This window comes from Mesoplodon bidens, assembly GCF_964165515.1.
Source record: "Mesoplodon bidens genome assembly, chromosome: 9".
Lineage (NCBI taxonomy): Eukaryota > Metazoa > Chordata > Mammalia > Artiodactyla > Ziphiidae > Mesoplodon > Mesoplodon bidens.
In genome coordinates, this window is record NC_138166.1 from 61623001 (window position 1) to 61644288 (window position 21288).

Sequence of the window (21288 nt, forward strand, 5' to 3'; positions counted from 1 at the left end):
GTTTGGCATAGGGTGTCCAACAGTGTAGCTTGCTGGTCATTGAGTGGAGCTGGGTCTTGGTGTTGAGATGGAGATCTCTGGGAGATTCTCACCGTTTGATATTACGTGGAGCTGGGCGGTCTCTTGTGGACCAGTGTCCTGAAATGGGCTCTCCCACCTCAGTGGCACAGCCCTGACACCTGGCTGGAGCACCAAGAGCCTGACCTCCACATGGCTCACAATGAAAGGGAGGAAAAAAAAAGAAAGAACGAAAGAACAAGATAAAGTAAATTAAAATAAAATAAAGTTATTTAAAAAATTATTATGAAGAAAAAAAATTTTTTAATAAAAAAAAATTGACAGACAGAACCCTAGGGCAAATGGTAAAAGCAAAGCTCTACAGACAGAATCACACACACAAGCATACACATACACACTCACAAAAATAGAAAAAGGAAAAAAATATGTATATCGTTGCTCCCAAAGTCCACCTCCTCAATTTGGGATGATTCGTTATCTATTCAGGTATCCCACAGATGCAGGGTACATCAAGTTGATTGTGGAGATTTAATCCACTGCTCCTGAGGCTGCTGGGAGAAATTTCCCTTTCTCTTCTTTGTTCGCACAGCTCCCGGGGTTCAGCTTTGGATTTGGCCCCGCCTCTGTGTGTAGGTCGCCTGAGGGCGTCTGTTCTTCACTCAGACAGGACGGGGTTAAAGGAGCAGCTGATTAGGGGGTTCTGCCTCACTCAGGCCGTGGGGAGGGAGGGGTGCGGATGCGTGGCGAGCCTGCGCAGCAGAGGCCAGCGTGACGTTGCACCAGCCTGAGGCGCACCGTGCGTTCTCCCGGGGAAGTTGTCCCTGGATCACAGGACCCTGGCAGTGGCAGCTGCACAGGCTCCCGGGAGGGGAGGTGTGGACAGTGACCTCTGCTTGCACACAGGCTTCTTGGTGGCTGCAGCAGCAGCCTTACTGTCTGATGCCCGTCTCTGGGGTCCGCGCTGATAGCCTTGGCTGGTGCCCGTCTCTGGAGCTCCTTTAAGCGGCATTCTTAATCCCCTCTCCTCACGCACCTTTTGGGAGGTCTGAGGTCTTCTGCCAGCGTTCAGTAGGTGTTCTGTAGGAGTTGTTCCACATGTAGATGTATTTCTGATGTATTTGTGGGGAGGAAGGTGATCTCCGCGTCTTACTCTTCCGCCATCTTGAAGCTCCTCCCGGAGCATTAGTTTTTCTTGTGCTCCTCTGGGTACTGCCTTTGAGTCCTTATAGTGCTCTAGTTCTTGCAGAATTTGTAGAAACACTTTTCTATTATACTGAATGTAGGGATCTAGGCAGCATGACTAGTGTTCTGTGTCACACAAAACTCATGATGGAGGGCTTCCCTGGTGGTGCAGTGGTTGAGAGTCCGCCTGCCGGTGCAGGGGACACGGGTTTGTGCCCCGGTTCGGGAGGATCCCACATGCCACGGAGCGGCTGGGCCCGCGAGCCATGGCCGCAGGGCCTGCGCGTCTGGAGCCTGTGCTCCACAACGGGAGAGGCTACAACAGTGAGAGGCCCGCATACTGCAAAAAAAAAAAAAAAAAAAACTCATGATGGAAATAAACTTTCAGCTTCTTCCTGCAGCCCATATCTCTCCTTGAGCCTTAAGACTTAGTCTGGAGACTAGAGGACAAACATGCTATCAACTTCATTTCCTTGTCCATAAGCACACAACACTTCTGACAAATGCCCTTTTATTCCATTCTTCAGTTATTTAACAAATATGTATAGAATGCCTCCTCCAAACTAGACACTCCATTAAGATTGGAGATAGCAAAGAAGAAAGATGCAGTGGAGATAGACACAAAAAACAAATAAATGTGTAATATGCCAGGAGTATAAATGGCCAGGGAAGGTATCTTAGATAAGGTTAGCTGTGAAGTAGCTACCTGAAAGAAGTGAAGTTACATGACATTTGCTTATTTGTAGAATGAGCTGCTCCATGCAAATGAGACAGCATGTGCAAAGGCCCTGTGGTGGGAATGTACCCTCTGTATTCCAAGAACAGCAAGGAGGCCTGAATGGTTGCAGCTAAATGAGCAAGGGATACAGTAAAGAGCTATGAGTTCAAGAATTATTCAGAGGCCAAATAATTTAGGGCTATATGTATCCCTGTAAGTACTTTGACTTTTATTCTGAGGGAAAAGTGAACTTTTAACATGTTTTATAGAAAGGAGTGGCATAGTCTTGGTTCTTTTTAACAGGACAGCTCTGGCTGCTACTTGGAAAATGAACTCTGCTGGGGAAAATTTTGAAGCAGGGAGCCCAGTTAGGAGGCTAAGGAAATAATTCAGAGGAGAGAGGATGGGGGCACAGACCAGGGCAGTAGCAGTTGTTGCAGAGAGAAGTGCTAGATTCTAGATATATCTGGAATATAGGCAGGACAGGATATGCTCATGGATGTAGGGTATGAAAGAGAGAGAGAGAAGTCAAGGATGAATGCAGTGGATTTTGCACAAGCATCTGGGAAGATGCATGGTTATTTATTGGGCTGGGAAGAACATGAAGTATCAGGCTGGTGGTAAGAGATGCAATTTTAGGCATGCTGTGACTCAAATACCTAATAGATACCCAAGGAGATACTAGTAAATAGGTATACATCAGTACGAATTGGAAATACAAATCTGGAGTTCAGGGGAAAGTCCGGGAATAGATAAATGTTTGGGTCTAGTTGGCATATAGATGATGATAAGCCAGAAGTCCAAATAAGGTCACCAAGCAAGTGCACAGAGAAGAAGTCAGGAAGATATGGAAAAACCAGCAAGGGAGGAGGAGAAGGAGTAGGTCATGAAGTAAAAAGAGGACCAAGAGAAAAGTGTCTGGAAGATGGGTGAAGTTAGGGTATCAAGGAGGGAGTGATCCACACTGTCAACTGTTGTTTATGTGTCGTATATGATGAAGAAGGAGAATTGACCGTTAGGTTTGGCAATTAGGTCACTGGTGACCTTGAAAAGAGCTATTTCAGAGGAACACTGGAGGAGAAAGCCTGATTGTACTGCTTTCAAGTAAAATGGGAATAGAAGAAGTAGAAACAGAGAAGTATTTGGAGGAGTTATGAGGTAAAAGGGAGCAGTGAATTAAAATGACAGCTGGAGGAGAGGTGGAGACAAAAGATATTCTCTTCCAGGAATGAGAGCTATTGAGGCAAAGTGTATTGGCTGATGGGAATGATGGGAATGATCCAGTGGCCAAGAAGTACTGAGGTGGTCGTGGCACCTTCCCCTGGCTTCCCAGAGCCATTGGCAGAGCCTGGGTCTCCCCTCTGGGACCTTGCCTCCTGGGGCTTTGAGGTCTCTTGCACTGAAACATCACTTACCCAGGATTATTTACCAATAGAAATCATTTGGGCTTCTCCCTTCGTGAAAAATAACTTCCCTTGCTCCTTCCTTCCGTATGAACATCAATAACTGTAGAAAGTTGGACAGCTGCCCATACGGCTTGAATCCCGAGTCTCACTAATGCACTTCACAAAAGTTTCTCACCTTCAGCCCTATCTTCTGACAAACATTAGGGTATCTTAGCTGAGTGGTCCGACAGTCTCCTTTTGATGTATCTCCAGGACACCGTCTGCTCAGGGCACATGACAGGAAAGAGCCTCATGGGCATCATTCAATTTCTTTCTCTTTTCACTTCCCAAGAACCACCACCACTGGGTACAAGTTAACTCCTCTTGGTCACCAACTTCACAAGCAAACAAGTTTGATTCTTGGTTTGAGCACAGTAAGGATCCACAGACCTTCCTATAATCACAAACACAATAGGACATTCAGAGCCTCTTTGGGGTCAGCGGTGGTACTAAAGGGATCATGGTCATGGATGTTAAATTTCCTCCTCTCAGGCTGCTGACTCATTCCTAATCCCAGGTTTCATATTAAAATTGTGCATAAGAAAGCTTGGAGAGAGGAGCTGGACTGTGGCAAACCCATTCCCACCACCAGAGAACAAATCCAACATCAGCTCTGCCTGACTGTGGAGCATACCATCCTGATGCTGCAAGGGCAGACTCATACATTGAGTACATGTGTCAACATGTGGGTTTATATCATGTGTGCTTGTTCAACAACACATCCACGCATAACTGCGAGTAAAGACCAGAACGATCTCCTACAGCAAAAAGACAGTTTCTATCAAAGTTCTGCTTGGTGCCATTGATTATTTGATGAGTGGTTAATTCATTTGTCCTTTTTAATATTTAGACATTTCTTCTCTGATTCTCAGAGAGGTCCCTGAAGAGTAAACTAACCCCTTTTGGGGACTTCTCTGGTAGCACAGTGGTTAAGAATCTGCCTGCCAATGCAGGGGACATAGGTTCAAGTCCTGGTCCGGGAAGATCCCACATGCCACGGAGCAACTAAGCCAGTGCATCACAACTACTGAACCTGCGCTCTAGAGCCCGCGAGCCACAACTACTGAGCCCACGCACCTAGAGCCCGTGCTCCGCAACAAGAGAAGCCACCGCAATGAGAAGCCCGAGTACCGCAACCAAGAGTAGCCCCCGCTCACCACAATTAGAGAAAGCCCGCGCACAGCAACGAAGACCCAACGCAGCCAAAAATCAATCTAAATTAATTATTTAAAAAATTATTAAATAATAAGAACTTACAAGATCAAGTTCTAAATTTGTTGTCTATATTATAAGAATGTTTATAATATGGAAGCATAATGTTTATCAAATGAAAACATTCAAAGCAGAGAGCTATGCAAGGTGGAGGATGCAAAGATGTAGAATATATGACTCCTGCTCTCAAGTATGTCACTCTGACTTTCCAGGACCCTTACAATGTGAATATAACCTGTTCCAATTTTCTATAAGACTGTCTAGTCTTATCTCCTCTCATTATACCTAGTTCTTTCTCTTTCTTCATCCAGTTCCTCCTGTCTTAAAGTCTTTCCTGTTCCATTTACCTCTTGCCCTTCTTTTGAGACTTTACCCAAGTCCCATATTCTCTGTAAGGCCCTTCCTGACATCTGCACTAAGAGACTCAGTCTCTCTTCTGAACATCAGTGACATCCATCATGGGTTCTACCCATATGACACTTGGTCTGTGCTACCTCAAATTATTAGTATATGATCGGCCTCATTAACAAAATTGTAAAGGCCACTGAGGCAAGAATCATCTCACACATCTGATTTCCCTAAAGCTAGTCAACAAAAAGATCTTAGTAAAACTGGTCCATAATAAACATGATTTAGTCAGATTGAGCAATCTTCAAAAAAAGGTGAGACTTGAGCTAGTTAATCAAAGAGAGATACGGTTTTGAAAAAACAAAGAGACAAAGCAAGTCGATGTCATTTCCTGGAAGCAATAGGAGCTTGAATAAAGGCACGGAGTGAGAAGCAAACTGAATGTGTGCAGGAAAGCATATAGGGTGATAAGACTAGAGAAAAGCTTTCACGCTAAGGAGCAAAGGGAGACATGTTTCTGTTAAATAAGGTGTGGTCAGGTTATAAATGCCTTAAAATCCAGAAAGAGGGAATCACGCTTGACGTCTTAGGACAGGGATGGCAAAGAAGTGTCATCTCAAGTTCCAGCCAAAGGATGGGTAGTTACAGCTGGGGTCTGTGTTGAGTAGAACTGTGAAGCCATATCTTTGTTCACCTGAATAGAGGGTCATGCATAATAAGTAATAACTCCACAGGTGCAGCATTGGGGAATTGAAGCAGGTGTGTCTCACATTTGCCGTCTCTACTGTAATGAGTTACGAACGGTTTCTAAGAAGAGAGATGACAGATTCCAGTGTTTATCCTGGCAATGGGAAGAAGGTGCACCCTTTGGGAAGAAGCTATTTATGACCTCAAGCTTGGGGTGATGAGAGCTTGGGCTGGGTGTCAGCAGAGGAATAGAGAAGAAGAGTCCACAGCATCTGGAAAATAAACAGCTATCTGGGTTAAGAAGAGCAAAGCATCACAACTGGCTTTAAAGTTCTGAGCATGAAGGTCAGGGAGAATGTCAGTGTCTCTTTTTTTTGTAAGAATATAGTTTAATAAATTGCCAACTGAGACAAATAAACCCTGATGACTGCCTCTACTAAGTGTCTTGGTCATGCAGGAGTTAAATATACAGAAAGCTGCAGAATGCTATTATTTTAGAGCCCTGTGAAAATGCAATTTGATTAGTCTATTGGACGATATTCCAAAGAACCAAATGTCTTCCATGAATCAGTCAGAAATGCTTAGGAAAACCAAAATAAAAAATGCTTTCCAAGCCAATAAAGGTGCTAATTAGTGCCTTCTGCATATCTCACTACATCTTCTCCAGTAATACATTTTGCAGGGTTAAGTGCAGTGTCTGCTGCTTCAGATGGCAGAAGTCCACCTAACAGTAGGGAGGGTGGCTGGAGACTCAAGTATCTAAAAGGGAATCAGAACTGGCGTTTTAACCCATGCAATGGGATGTATTGAGTAGAGCAGGGAATTTTTTTTTTTCTCACTTTAATTTTCCTTCAGACCAACCCTTAGGAAACTTGAGGATAGGAGGACTTGAATTTTTTCTTTCTTTGTTCCCTCAATGCTTTTAGAGAGTAAAATCTGGCTTTAAAAACCTAATAAGAGTGCTATCTTGGAAGGACAAAGAAATGGAGAAAATATCAGAGCCAGGCACTCAGAGAAGCCAGTGTGGATTTGAGCAGGCTTAGCAGGCAGGCTTCTGTGGTGAGCACAGGTGCATCTGTAAGGGTCCCACCTTCTACCTGAAGAAGCTTGGGGAAATCCGGGGTAACAGGAGCAGTTTGTCCCATGATGGCATTCCCTAGGTGTCAAATTTGTGCTCTGATCAGAGGTCACAGACTTAAATGCTTCTGTGAGCCAGGCAGGTGAGTGCTAATGAACCAGGCAGGCGGGGAGACTGCAGAGAATTGCAGAGCGCATCACCTCCAGCGGATGTTGCCCTGAAGAGACCTGAGCCAGGGCTGCTGGATCTTCTGGGTTTTAACAAAAGCCTAGGAATACCAATGCTGCTGAGAACTGGGCTACCAGCTTCAGGTTCATTGTTGAAAACAGGCAAAGAAGCAAGGGCCTGACCCTGACCAGCTTGTCCTCAGGTTCCAGGAAGTTTACCTTACAAATTAACAAAGTGGAAAAAAAAAAAAAAAAGCTAAAGTAAAACCAAAAAAACCTCAAACAGGCAAGGAATAATAGTTTCACACAGTCCTGTGCAAGACTCAACTGTCAGCGTCCAACACTGGGAAGGCCAGTTCCTGTTTCCACAGTCGTCAGGAAGTAAACACGTAGTAATGCTGAAAATGCCCCTTGGTCTCCCAGGACTCAGGGTGTCCAGGGAGTGAAAAATGGAAATGAAGCAGTGAAGCTAATTAATTTTTGATAATTATATTACAATTTAAAAAATCAGGCTTGTCTTGTGAGTTTAAAAAATTATATCGATTTTCCCTGGCTTCATTTTCTCCAGAATCTAAGCTTGGCAGCAGAGAAGGCTATGTGTCTGAATATATTGGCTAGAGATAGACATTTGTGTCATTTTAAACAAGATCAAAAAGAGTATAAAGAGTCTAACAAAAGATGTAAAAGCTATATCTGTATATCACTGAGTGCGAGATTCAGGTGAGGGGGGGTCAAACATCCTGCCCAGCCCCTAGCTGTCGGCGACAGCTGGGCCTTAGAGGGCCCGCTGATGCTAAAACTGTGTAAGGCTTTCATGTGTGTCATCAGACCAGAAAACGCCACGGTGAACTAGCCAGGTCCACTTTGCACATTCCTTAGAAAATATGTTTCCTTCAGGGGCTTCTTTTCCCCTTTGGGGCTGCCCTTGGTTTCCTGACAACCAGATTGCTCCTGAACCTGGACTGCAGAGCTGCAGCGTGTGATCCGTGGAATGTGGCTACTAGATCTGTGTAGGCACTAGAATCTCATGAAGAAGCCCTGAGTGAAGGGATGTGGAATTTTATGGATGACTTAGATTTTCTGTGGGGCTAGGGTTTTTGAAAACTCAACAAGGCTGAGCTAACTCTTTTCATCAGTATCTGAAAATGGTTCATTTCCTGTCTGACAGTCTGAGCAATTCACTGTGGCCACAATGCCAGACCCCTTGGCCTGGACGTATACATCCGTTCACGTGTTCTAGGAAATCCAGAGCAGTAGCAGACAACCAGAAAAGACTGAGGCAGTGGCAAGGGTGGCGGTACTGGCAGAATATGAAGCCAAATGTCCTAGAACCCCAGAGTATTTTATGCACGAGCTGCTCAGAAATTCCAGAATTCTCTGGATGAGCTAACTAGGCACAAATGGAGCCTGCCTTTGTGAGACACATGCAAAGCAATAGATGGAGATGGTGGGGGCAGGGAGAAATAGGCAAAAAATTGCTGAAAATGATAAATATTTATTTTAACCTTCCATTTTGGGCAACCTATTATTTAATTCATCAAGTCATTACAACATGACTGCCAAAAAATTATACTGTGCTTGCATCTATAACATGATTAATAAAGTGGCAAATAGGCTTTCTCCCATGTGACAACTTTAATCAGTTGGCATTGGCTTTATGGTTTGAGAAGCTTTGAGACTGAGTTCAGTGAGCAAGAGTGCTGCAGTGGATTAGCAATGCCTGCCTAGGTGAGAGATTTGGTGTTGAATAGGTGATGTTTTTCAAACTCTGGATTGTGGAGGTGACTGACAGAGTGAAGGAAGAGCTAAATGGGAGACCACTCTGCCCAGAACAGCACTCCTTTTATCTATTTAAATTGCTAGAAATTTGCAAAAGAATTCCTCACTAAAACCCATAGTTTTAAAACTACTTAGGTAATGGGCAAAAGACTGGAGTTTGGATTCTAAGCTAATTTCTAAACTGGTGCATAAGTTTGAGTCAGATATTTTAACTTACATAAATAACTGTCACCAGATATCACATAGCACATTTAATAAATGTCAAATTTGTATCATAATAATGGTCATTCACCTTGATATTCCATCCTTGGTAGCGGCTCCCTATAATGTTCTATGAAGCAGTTTATTCTAAACTCATAGTTTATTCTAAACAAAGAGTGAAGTTTGTTTCTTCAAAAAAAAGCCACTCATGAAGTTTACTCTACACAAAGGATGGCATAAAAGCTTCATCTCATTCAATTCCTGACAATTTTGAGAGCCTATCTAGGCTCTATGAGAAAGTGGTGTAATTGATTAATGATGTCTGCTATGAGAGTGAGATTGAGAGGTAGCATGGAGATATATATACTTTATTTTTAAACCTTTATCATAGATTAATATTTTTCACCCTATATAGCTCTTGTGGTGACAGAATTCCATTTGTTTTGTAGGGCAGAACTTAGTGTATCTGTTTTCTCATTACCTTTTAAAATTGTAGTTATGTATTTCGGACTTAATTAAGAATGCACTATTTGCTCACGCCTCAGTAATATACCTCTAGTCTTTATCTTTCTAGACCAGTTACCCTTTTCCATTCGGCAGGGTCACTGAGCCTTAAAAAAATACCAGCTGAAAACTATGAGTATTCTTATCTTCACCCTCAAAATTTGGTATTCAGAGACAAGTTCCCAAATACCTTGAGATCTATTCAGAGACCCCCCCTACCCAGAGAGGAACTCTGGCTCCAGACTGAAGAGCCCTTTATTATTTTCCTTTTTTATATATGTTTCAATCATTTAAGCTTGTTTTTCCAAAATCTCTCCCAACCTGTGTTATATTTCTTATGGTGAAGAACTTCACATTCTCATAGAAGTGCTGGGTGGTAATACTTCCAGTTTGATACATGTCACACATTTGCGCCCAGGAGAGCCACAGTGAGAGGAAGTTGGAAGCCCTGGGGATGGAGTGGGGGACTTCTGAGGAACTGCCTATCTTCTGAACACTTCCTTCTACAGATGTCTGCCGCAGCGTTACCTCACAACACAGGTTCTGAGTACTGCTTCGGCCCCTGAATAGGCCTCTCTGACATCCAATAAGTAGCTCTTCTATTCTGTCCTCAGCACCACTCACCAGGCAAATGGACTTTCAGCATCGTCCTGCTCACATTTACTTGTTTGCTCAAAAACTTTTTATGGTTCTCCATGTCCTAACACAAACATAATAAACTCTTCTTTCCAGCTTTCAAATAAGCAACAAGACAATCTGTTGACAGCGTAGTGTCTTGAAAAGAAACAACAGCAACAAATAAAAATAGGCTGTGACATCCTACTGGCCATGGGAAATTTATTTACTCTGAGCCTCAATTTACTTCTCTATTAAGTGGGGATGAATGATACCTATTTCATGGATAAACAGATTGTGCATGTAACATGCTTAGCACATTGCCTCACACAAACTTAAGTTAAATAAATAGTAACTATTATTGTTATAATCAATAATAAATGTAATGAGAAATTCCTGGATCTGCTACTTCTGACTGTGTGGTCATGGGCTCATTACTCAACTTCTGTAAGTCTCAGTTTCCTTAACTGAAAAATAAGAATAGGTCCTAAATTATAAGACTGTTGTAAGGATTAGGTGATACAAATTAATGGAAACTGCTCCGTGAATGCTGGGTTCTTCATGTGTTCTTTTGCCTGTCCCCATCCTTGCTCCTCAACCTTTTGTACCAGGAGAGAGTATTCCAGAATGCCTTGTGATCTAAGCAGCCTAGCCCTATCACTGTGCTTGACACTTGCTATAGACACCCTTCTTTCATGATGACACCTCTTTTCCATCTATCAAATTCTCCCCATTCTTAAAAATCCAAGACAAGTACTGTTTCCTCCATGAAATCTTTGCTGACTACTTCATCTGCCACTGACTTCCCCCTTCACTGAGCAAGTACCACATTTCTTCAAGTGCTTGCCACACAGTTTAGCCATTAATTACATTCTGTCTTGTTCACTACAGAGATGCCTTGTATCTCAGGCCGATACAGTCTTGGATATGGAAATCAATGCCATGTTGGTTCGTTTGAAGGTGAGAAAACCTTCCTTTAGAAAAAAAGGAAATTAAGCTCATCTCCTCTTTTTTGTTGCAGTTCCTTTTCATGAACAAGGAATGGTTCAAATGACTGTGAAAGACTCCACGAGGTAGGTGACAGAGTCACTGTTATTTCACTGCAGGATTTTACAGCCACGTCTTTCATAAATGAAGTGGAAGTGAGGAGGTCTCTTTATAATGCCATGGATCTTGGGATCTTGTCACTGGTTTAGCCACAGTGCCTAAACCATTTGTACCAGCCTCGAGAGAGATAGAGGTTCTTTAATTGTCATAAAGGAGTGTGCAAATTAACTCAGCAAATGCTGGCTTGGGGGGGAGTTTAATTAAAGCATCCATGTAAATGGTATTCTACTAAAAATTCAGCTATTCATGAGGACCTGTTCATAAAATAGTTACAGTCATTATTTTCATATTGTCTGTTATTATCATGCTATTTGCTGGACAAGAATGCCTACAGTTTCCAATGTTAGGAGTTTAATTAAAGCATCTGCGTAAATGGTATTCTACTAAAATTCAGCTATTCATGAGGACCTGTTCGTAAAGTAGTTACATCCGTGTTTCCATATTGTCCGTTATTATCACGCTATTTGCTGGACAAGAATGCCTACGGTTTCCACTGTTAGGTAGAAAGCATTTTGAGTGTCCCTAATATGAGGAGAGAGACTAGGTCCCAAAGGGGTCCCAACAGCAGCAGGAACATCACCTGGCAACTTAGTAGAACTGCAAGTTTCCAAGCCTCACCCCAGTCACATCACATCAGAAAATCTGGACGTAGGGATCAGAAATCTACGTTTTTGCAAGCCCTTCAAATATTCTGAGGCCCACTCTAGTGTAAGAACCACCGGAACAAACAGTGTGCTTTGGGGGCTTGGGAACTCTGCTTCCCACACTCTAGTCACTCTTGCCTTCTCCGGATAATTCGAACTTGTCGAAAACAAAACGTTCAACACTGTATCCCTCTACCTCCTACTGATTCACACCTAAAATGCTACTTCGGCATAGTTTTTCCCTCTTAGAAGTTTAGATGTTTTTGCTACTCACAGAATCATAGAGGCGTGGGGACCACAGAAATCTCTCAGGCAACTCGTTTTGTTGAAGAGGAAAATGACAAGTTAAGGTCAGTGACTCATCCCTGCTCCTACAGCTTGATTAGAACTGTGACAGTACATGGATTCTCCTGGATCCAAGGTCAGGGCAGTTTCTGGGTAGCTCTGCTGAACATTATAAAATAAAGTGTGAATCTCAAACACAGAGTGAAACAAAAATTATGGCAAACCTCATGCAAACTGAGGGGAGGCAGTAAGTGAAAGGTATCTTCTTCCCGCCTTCCAAGGCTCTCAGCCAGCTCAGTCTAAAACAGAATCTTTATTATTCAGAAACGTGCACTTTCTCGGCCTTAATACAGAGAAGCAATTAAACAAAGAAGAGGCGGGGCCCAGCTCTTCTTACCAAATATGGACCAGGCTAAGGCAAATTCCGGAGCCCATGTAAGATAACTTGGTCTCCTTGGGAGAATTGATATCAACATTGTATTCTTTGATAAATTCCAATTTTGTGCCCACTTGCTGTTATATTTGATGAGGCTAGATATGTTATGGTCTATCTGAGCCATATAAAAGTGAACTACATTATAACAGGGTTCCATTCTGTTTGGAAACCCTTTCAAATGACTTGCATTGCAGGCCTATTTGGAGAGAGAGACGCTCGTTTCTGCCTTTGCCATAAGAAAGGAGTTTGTTAGTGTTGCATATGGATGACCACAGGAGACAGCACTTAGAGAAGGTTAACCATGCGGTATGAAACCCTCCACCATTATGAGAATTCATGCAGAGTCGCTTCAGTGGTTGCTTGCTCTACCTCTTTCATCACATAATTTTAACTTTTTCCTGAAAGTCAGTGCCTAGCAAAGCTGTATTCCTGAAAGGTTCCCCAATGATTTGCCATCTGTCCAAAGTGAGACATTCTGTCACCTTTATAATGGGCACTTGCGGGCACCTAACACTTACATTCCTACACCTTCTGTAACACAACGCTCTTGAAGAGAGGAGCAGTTCCTCTGCTGCACGCTCTCTCTTCTTCAAAGGTGTGGCCATTACGAGATTATTAGAAATAAAGAGGAAATGCAAATGTTTGCTCTGGAAGGGAAAGGGTCACAATGACCTCCCAGGGGACTATCTAAATCAACACATCTCATCGTTGGTATTCCCCCCCCCCCCCCGCAACCCCTGACTGCAGATCTCTGCATCAGTGTTTAGAAACTCCCAGTCTTTCCAGAGGGACCAGTTTCAACTCTTGCCAGTCTGCTGCAAGTATACCACAAAGGTACGTGATCTCCAGGCACTTTTCATCCAGAAAAATCATTCTCTTCAACGATGGATTTCATGAAATTACAAATAGGCACTTGAGAAATACTTGTTGAATGGATGGATGAGAGAATGAATAAAGGATTTCGGAACCCCAACTTGCAAGAAGGATGTAAAAGATTCAGTGAAAGTGGACTAAATATCTGTCAATGGGGAAATGGCCAGTTAAACTATTGGCCCACCCATTTTATGGAATTCTATACAGTGATAAAAGGAATAGGTAGAGATAACTATACTAACTTACAATGATCTTTAAGTCATATTTTAAGAGGAAAAAAATCAAGATGCAGAAAGATACATAGAATAAGTTACTGCTTATAAAGCCAACAAGTGAAAACTATAAAGCATATATGTAACTACATAAAAAAAAATGTCTGGAAGGATACACATAAATTCAGTAGGAAGGCAGTCAGGATTTGCAGGGGTAATGGCCAAAGGGGAGAGAGACCCTTATGTAGGACATTACAATTTTTAACAAAGTGAGTGTATTTTATGTCTTTCTTACCTGATTAAATATAGATTTAAAAAAGTAAATAATATTGAAAGTATTTTTAATGACAAATCAATCAATAATTATATTCTTGGCCATGAGAATGTGAGCCATTAGAAAGCAGGACTATATTATTTTTGTTCTTTTTTGTGCCTTAGGTGCCTACCAGAGAGCCTAGAACATGACAGACATTCAATAAATATTTGTGTAAATGGGTAGTCAGTGAGGGGGAAGTGAGCTGGTATATATAAATATAATTTCCACATAACTGCAGGGTATCATTTTAAGTGCCAGCACTGAATAAAACAAGTTGAAAAAAGTACTTCTTGTTTCTCAGCCAAGTCCAAAAAAATACAGAACATATTTTAACCTCACCTAGGGACTTAAAAGTCATTATTTGTGAACATTAGTCCTGTAGTCTCCATTTAGTGATATCCTCAACAAATCTGCGTGACTGGGGATGCCCCAGACTGATACTCTTTTTAAATATTCTTTTTTTTCAGTCTACTGTTTTCAGGGTTTTTTTTTTCTTCTGTTTCATATTGCCATCAACTACCATTTTTTGTGGTTATCACTTCACTGCCTCTGATTTTTGTCCCACAATCTCCCTGCGGTATCTAATTTAACATCTGCCTGTTGTGAAATGGAAAACCTGTGAAGTAAACTCATTTTAAAGTACAGACAAGCAGTTCCTGAGTGGGGGTGAAGGACTGTCCTTTTAGGAAGTATGTATGAGCTCTAGGAAATGCACCATCTGTTTGTCTATTCAGATTCCTCCTTTACTCAATTTCTGGAAGATTGGGTGGGTGAGGTGACTAGGAAAAAAAATGGCTTTTGGTTAAGTGAACTGTTACTGGATAAAGATATTCATATTTTTACTGCAGCATTCCTGAATGGCTGGAATTTTGGGAAAAAGATCCAGTGGAGATTCTCTTGGATCTGGGGTTTGGTGCTGACGAGCCAGATATCTACACACGAATCCCAGCCAGATTCCTGGATTGTGACTCAGCAGCCAGAGGAATCAACATCCGTGTTTTTCTTGAAGCTCAAAAGCAGCGAATGGACGTTGAGAACCCTAACTTGTACAGTAAGTGAGGACCACATGGCGTCAGAATCTCAGCAATGGCAATGAGCAGTCAGATGAGCCACAGCATTAGGAGGGGTGGGCCAGGAGATCTGTGCAGTAGCAATCAACCCCAATATCTCAGTGACTTCAAACAGAAACAAGTTTATGTCATGATCACTCTCCATGTCCACTGCGGATTGGTGTATATTTTGGGAGGAAGAAAGATCTGTTCCATGATGTTTTCCTTATCCATGGACTTGGCTCAACTATCTGGAACATCACTGGTTGTAATGACAGGGAAAAGGTGGAAATAGAGAACCATACTTGGGTCTTAAAGCCTCCTGCTCAGAACTTACACATATCAAGTGTGCTCAGATTTCATTGTCCAAAATAAATCATGTGGCCGCACTTAACTCCAAAGGGGTGACAATGTGCAATCGTACCACATGCCCAGAAGGAAGACAATACTGGTGAACAGCACTAATACATACCATAGCCACATACCCAGAGGTCAGAGAAACCGGGATCTGGCAAGGCTTATCATGAGTCACTAAGTGACACCTTAATTTTCTCATCTGTGAGGCTTAGAACACTGCTTATTTCCACCCCAAGCTGTAATTGGTAGTTATAAATCTGTCATATCTTCAGATTTGTGGATTAACTGTGCTTAAATCTTATAGTTATCATGCATGCTGCAATTTTTCTCCAACTGATGGTCAATGGAATACTTTTCTCTAGGACACTACTGAGGATATTCTTGGAGTATGTGTACTGTGCTCAAATAATTTGAGAGAAAGATGGCTTACAGTTAAACAGGTTTATTTGCTGCAGGATTTGTTTAATATGCTGAGGTGCACTCTCAGTCTTCTAGAGGGGATGCAGTGCAGCGTTTTCAAAATCATTTCAGTACAGAACCTCTCTTAGAGAGCATTAAAGAACATCTCCTCCGTGGAATAGAGTTTGCAGAATTCTGGACTGGGGAACATGCCAAAATTCTGTTAAATAAATTCTTCTAAATAAATAAATTCACTGAAAGGAAAGTCAAGTGAGATGAAGTGTTTCTCTCAAATAAATATCAGGAACAGAGGTTTTACTTAGATTTTTCATTTCAGTTTCTGTTTCCCCTGCTTTCATATGGGTGAAATGGGTCTCAGAAATCTCAGCAATGACATTTTTTAAAAAGAGTATGCAAAACTGAAGGTGTTGCAATGTAATGTTTCTTTACCTTTAGAAGAAATTAATACCGTTCTTTGTTGTCTCCTCCTCCAAGCCCCACAGAGATGCAAAATCTTTGATTATTTATTTGGGGAGAATAATAACACTTACCAATATTTGAGGAGTGATTGAGCAGATCTGTGAAGTAAACATTTCACAGATGAAATTGACACATGGATTATAGGGAAACCAGGAGTTGGCCCCTGATCCTGTGACTGCTGGCCCCCTCTTATTTTCACCACTTAGAACTGTGCTAATAGAGCACGGTAACTATTCTGACTCAACACTTACAGTACACTTTCAACTCGAGAAAACTGAGAAAGTCGAATGTAAAACAAGCAATAGTAAAATTAGTTGGTTGTCCCATCGGCAGAATGGAAAAGTATGTCTCCTTCAAAGTCAGTACAAAACGTTCCAGGGGCTTCCCTGGTGGCGCAGTGGTTGGGAGTCCGCCTGCCGATGCAGGGGACACGGGTTCGTGCCCGGGTCCGGGGGGATCCCACATGCCACGGAGCAGCTGGGCCCATGAGCCATGGCCGCTGGGCCTGCGCGTCCAGAGCCTGTGCTCTGCAACGGGAGAGGCCACAACAGTGAGAGGCCCGCGTACTGCAAAAAAAAAAAAAAAAAAATTCCAACTTGAAGGGATGAGAATCAGTTGGTTCATTTTCAGTGTACCTCAAAGCAAAACAAACAAACGAAACCCCCCATCCAACACTTCACATTATTATGTTCTCTGAATTGCCTGAACCAATTAAATTGATAGGTTTTGTATTAGTCTAAGTATAAAAATCTGCTATAGAAAGGATACTAAGTCGTAAAAGTGGAATTATGATTCAGTCATGCTCTTGAGCTTACAACTAAATTTAAGGGGGAAGCGTAATCAGAATATTTCTGAAAACATCTGGAACCCAAGAGTTCCTCTAGGTCTTGACAGACTATCACAGTCCTCCATAAGACGCCCATCACATTTTTTGGGAGTAGAATTATGAATGGTCAATATCTTCCACTTTCAGGTGAAGGAAACAGGTAGGCACAATGATTTGCTCACGGAGGAGTCTGTAGCATTGCTATGATGATGCAAACAACAGAACAGAGGACAGCATCCTTCCACACCAATGGGCCTTTGGCCGTTGATGAGCTATGCAACCCTTCATGCTATAACTGGGGTTGAGAGAAGGCTGTGTAATAAAAACAAAATTTTCTGTTTCCATTACTGTAGTTTTACTGTCTGGAGATACCAAAAATATTTTTTACAATTTTTTCAAAGTGGCAATGCATCCCCAAAATAGCCCTTGCTACATTAGATCTCTCCCACATACTAATTAAGCCAATTCTTGCATATTGCCCAAATGAGTGAGGCCAGGTGGTTCAGAAGGACTTAGAAGTTGAGGAGCCGGTTTGTTTGGAAAGGTAAATGGGTTTTCACATTAATGACTATCTTCTCTTGGAAGACTGAAGACAAAACATTCCCTTCCTGAGTTGTGCACATTTATTTTAACTGATATTTATGTAGCATTGTGCTTTTCACAACAGATGTGAAAGATATGTAAGACTGGTGTTATTATCTCATTCTCCAGATGAAGAAACTGGCCATTTACTGTGTGCCAGGCACAGGATTAAGCACCATGAATCTATTAATTCATTTACTTTGTGATCACACTTTCAGTGAGTGGTTGATCTGAGATTTGGATGCAGGCCTTCTGATACCGTATGTCATGATCTTTCCACACTCTCAGGTGTAGGGTATAGATGGATATGATGGAGGTGATGATGAGGATGGTGACTGCCTCAAGCTATGGAAGAATCTCCAAGCTCACTTCATATGAAAGAGCTGGGTTCACTCTTTGACATTTACTTTAACACATGACATTAATCTCAAGATTCATCCTTGCCTATAGTTTTTATAGATTAACACATAAAAACTATATGAATCTATATAGTCATGCATATTCAACTAAATATAAAAGGCATTCTCTTTCCCTATAATACAGTGATACCTTGTTATGTAGGGGAATCTCCTCCATAATAATCAATGGCACACACTAAGGAAAACTTGAGTTTCAGAAACTTAAAGTCCTTTCCATCTTGAAAATCACATGTGTTAACAAATCTCTTCAGTTTTTACTACATGAATGCAGTTTCGTTGAAACTAAAAACTGTGTGTTCCTTGTATCGTTCAGGCTGTTTCTAACAGCTGGAAATATTGGATCATGTGGCCAGTGCTTTCTCATCTTTGCTGAATGATGTCAACATTGACAGATGTCAACATCTGTCAACAGAACAAAGCTGAAGAGGAAGATGAAGGAAAAAGTGCGCAAAGAACCTCAGTGAGTGAAGCCAAAGAGCATCGAAGAAGAACGGGTGAACTTTTTAGGAAAGGTTCAAAGCAGAACACTAGAAGGGATTATAGCCTGGGAGCATCACAGTCACTGAAGATGAGAAACAAATTTTCCATCATCTCTGCAGAAGCAGGGTGTGGAGCAGAGTTGCCATGACAAACAAACATGACCAAAGTCATTTGTCTCTTTCAGCAGAGCACTGGTCTCTTCAAGCCTGTGATGACTTGACACCTTGTGATGGACCTCCCCAAGCTCTTCTGAGCAAGCAGTGTCCTCACTCATCCATGCTGGCCAAGCAGCCTCCTCCTTCCTGTGTGTCTGAGGGGTTAGTCAAGGACAGAACTCAAAAGGAGAACTCACTTCAGACTACAGACTCAAGAGCTTGTCTTGTCTTGCAGGCAAAGCACCAGACTCCTTCGAAATGGAAGAGGTCAGTGTACTCAACTTCTAAGGGAAGTAACTCCCACCAAGGCATCTTTTACCTTCCACCCCTCATTTAACCCCTTCACCTTTCAGCCCTTCAGCATTACATTTTATCATTCCAAACTTCTGTTTAATCTAGGACATTTAAGGTCATTCTAGTTACGTCAGTCAGAACTAAACTAGTATGCAGCCAGCCTTTGCTTTCTCCCATTTCTTTTCCTTTTTTTGCTCACAACTGAATCCACAGGTTATTTTTCACTTTGCTTTTCCTCAGTGTTTTATTATGCATCTCAGTATACTTTCATCTACCCTGTAACTTCTCATGTTTCACCTTCTCTGAGGGTCAGTTCAACTACTTCCCACTAAGTGAAGCTAGCGCACCACTCTTCCTCTGTATTCTCGTAGCCTTGGCAGGGAGAGCTTGTTACAGTAAAGATTGTGTGTGTGTGTGTTGATAACGCCTCCTCCGCTGGATTGTCAGCTCTTGGAGGATCAGATTTCATCCTCAAGGGAATATGTCTTGGGGATATTTCCCTTGCAGCACCTAATGCAGGGCCTTGGACAAAAAAAGTAGGGACTTTGGGATTTAGTGATACTCACATAGCTTGACCTCCATTTCACACATATTCTTTGCCTCTTCATCCCACCTTCATTCACACATGCTAATTTTCATTGTCATTTAGATGGCACACCCAACTGTACTTCAAAGTCTTTTTAAAAAACATATACACATTTTCACTCATCTCTTTATTCTTTAATTACAGAGAAAGTACAGAAGAGCAAGGCTTTTTCCCCCGTTTCATGTAAATTGTTTAGAAGTTGGGTAGGATATTTATATGCCAATCCCAAGGTCAGGCCACTCTCTTTCGAGCCCTCTACAGGTGAGACACTCTACATGTGAGCCCACTACATGTGAGACACTCTACATGTGAGCCCACTACATGTGAGGCTCTGGGACACAGCCTCTGCCCTCAAGGGAAATACAGTGTAATGGCAGGGATAAGCACAAAAACCAATAACATGGTAGGGAGAGTGACAGCTCTGCTGATGAACTTTCATGTCACTAAAGAGACAAGTTTGGATATCTGGGGAGTAAGAAAAGGGGTTCTTAATCAGCCAGGGGGCTGAGCCAATCAAGGAAATCGTAGGATGTTAAAGCTTAACAATAACTTTAAAAGAAGTCTAAGAATGCCTATTGGTAGGTCTCCCCATCCCACAGATAAAAATTGCCTCAAAATATATAGCTGTTAATGATCCTAATATCTATGTGTATATGTTTTTGTATGCATATGTCTTATGTCAAAAATTATTTTAAGAACCTTAAAATATTAATCTGACTTTAAAACAATAGCATAAAATGAATAAAAATTATAAATGGAGAAAAAACAGAGCTTTGGTCAAGTGCCGTGATTTGAATACAATCGCAGGTGGCACTAAAAAAGAGTATTTTCTTTTATTCAATCTTGTAAAAATTATTTAATTACCAAACTAATGGTTAAATTACTATAAAGACAATCTGCAAATCATTATTCAGTCTGCTGTCTATTTCCTAGGATCCAAACAGGAAATTCACCAAACTCCAGCCTGTTGACAAGCCTCATTAGACTCCACGGTCCCCTTACTAAGCTTCTTCTGCATCAAACTATACTGACTTAGAGGAGAACAAAGTTCCTTGTATGTCATCTATATGTGAGAGTACAGGGAGAGATAAATATTATCATATTCAACATAAAGAACTAGGAAAAGAATGTTAGTCCTTGCATGGCAAACTTTCAAATATTCTTATATGACAGTTATTCAAGGAAAAGCAATACGTATTAGTATATATAGGTGTGGTAAGGGAGAACACACTCAGACACCAAAAATAAAAAAAAAATAAAAACCTCACATTTTGTGGCACATAGTGGGAACTTGGTAAATATTCATAAACGAGTAAATTAATATTGGAAGTATTTGACAATATTAATTTAGTCTGTGAGTGGCTTCCATATAAAAACAAAATATTCTGTTGAACTTTGAAGCCAACTTTGTGGTGTTTCTTTAGTATTTGCCCAGATTTGTGTAAGAGACTATATGTATATATAAGGCAGAGAGAGCCTTCAAAATGATATTTAAAAACTCACTATTTGAATTTTGTTTTCTTTTTTTAAATAAATTTATTTACTTATGTATTTAGTTTTGACTGCATTGGGTCTTTGTTGCTGCACGCGGACTTTCTCTAGTTGCAGCGAGCGGGGGCTGCTCTTCATTGTGGGTGCGGGCTTCTCATTGTGGTGGCTTCTCTTGTTGCGGAGCACGGGCTCTAGGCGCGGGGGCCTCAGTAGTTGTGGCTCGTGGGCTCTAGAGCACAGGCTCAGTAGTTGTGGTGCACGGGCTTAGTTGCTCCGCGGCATGTGGGATCTTCCCAGACGAGATCTCGAACCCATTTCCCCAGAATTGGCAGGCGGATTCTTA

At 41.7% G+C, this 21288-nt stretch overlaps 1 protein-coding gene across 1 annotated transcript in view; it reads left to right on the forward strand.

The window, feature by feature from the left end:
* Positions 1 to 21288, forward strand: part of ITPRID1 (ITPR interacting domain containing 1) — a 100537-nt gene that overhangs the window by 42311 nt on the left and 36938 nt on the right. Inside the window, 8 exon segments of the mRNA XM_081244330.1 lie at positions 10976 to 11027; positions 13174 to 13260; positions 14676 to 14878; positions 18253 to 18260; positions 18264 to 18326; positions 18328 to 18562; positions 18565 to 18777; positions 18780 to 18841. Coding sequence (XP_081100456.1) covers positions 10976 to 11027; positions 13174 to 13260; positions 14676 to 14878; positions 18253 to 18260; positions 18264 to 18326; positions 18328 to 18562; positions 18565 to 18777; positions 18780 to 18841 — 923 coding nt within the window.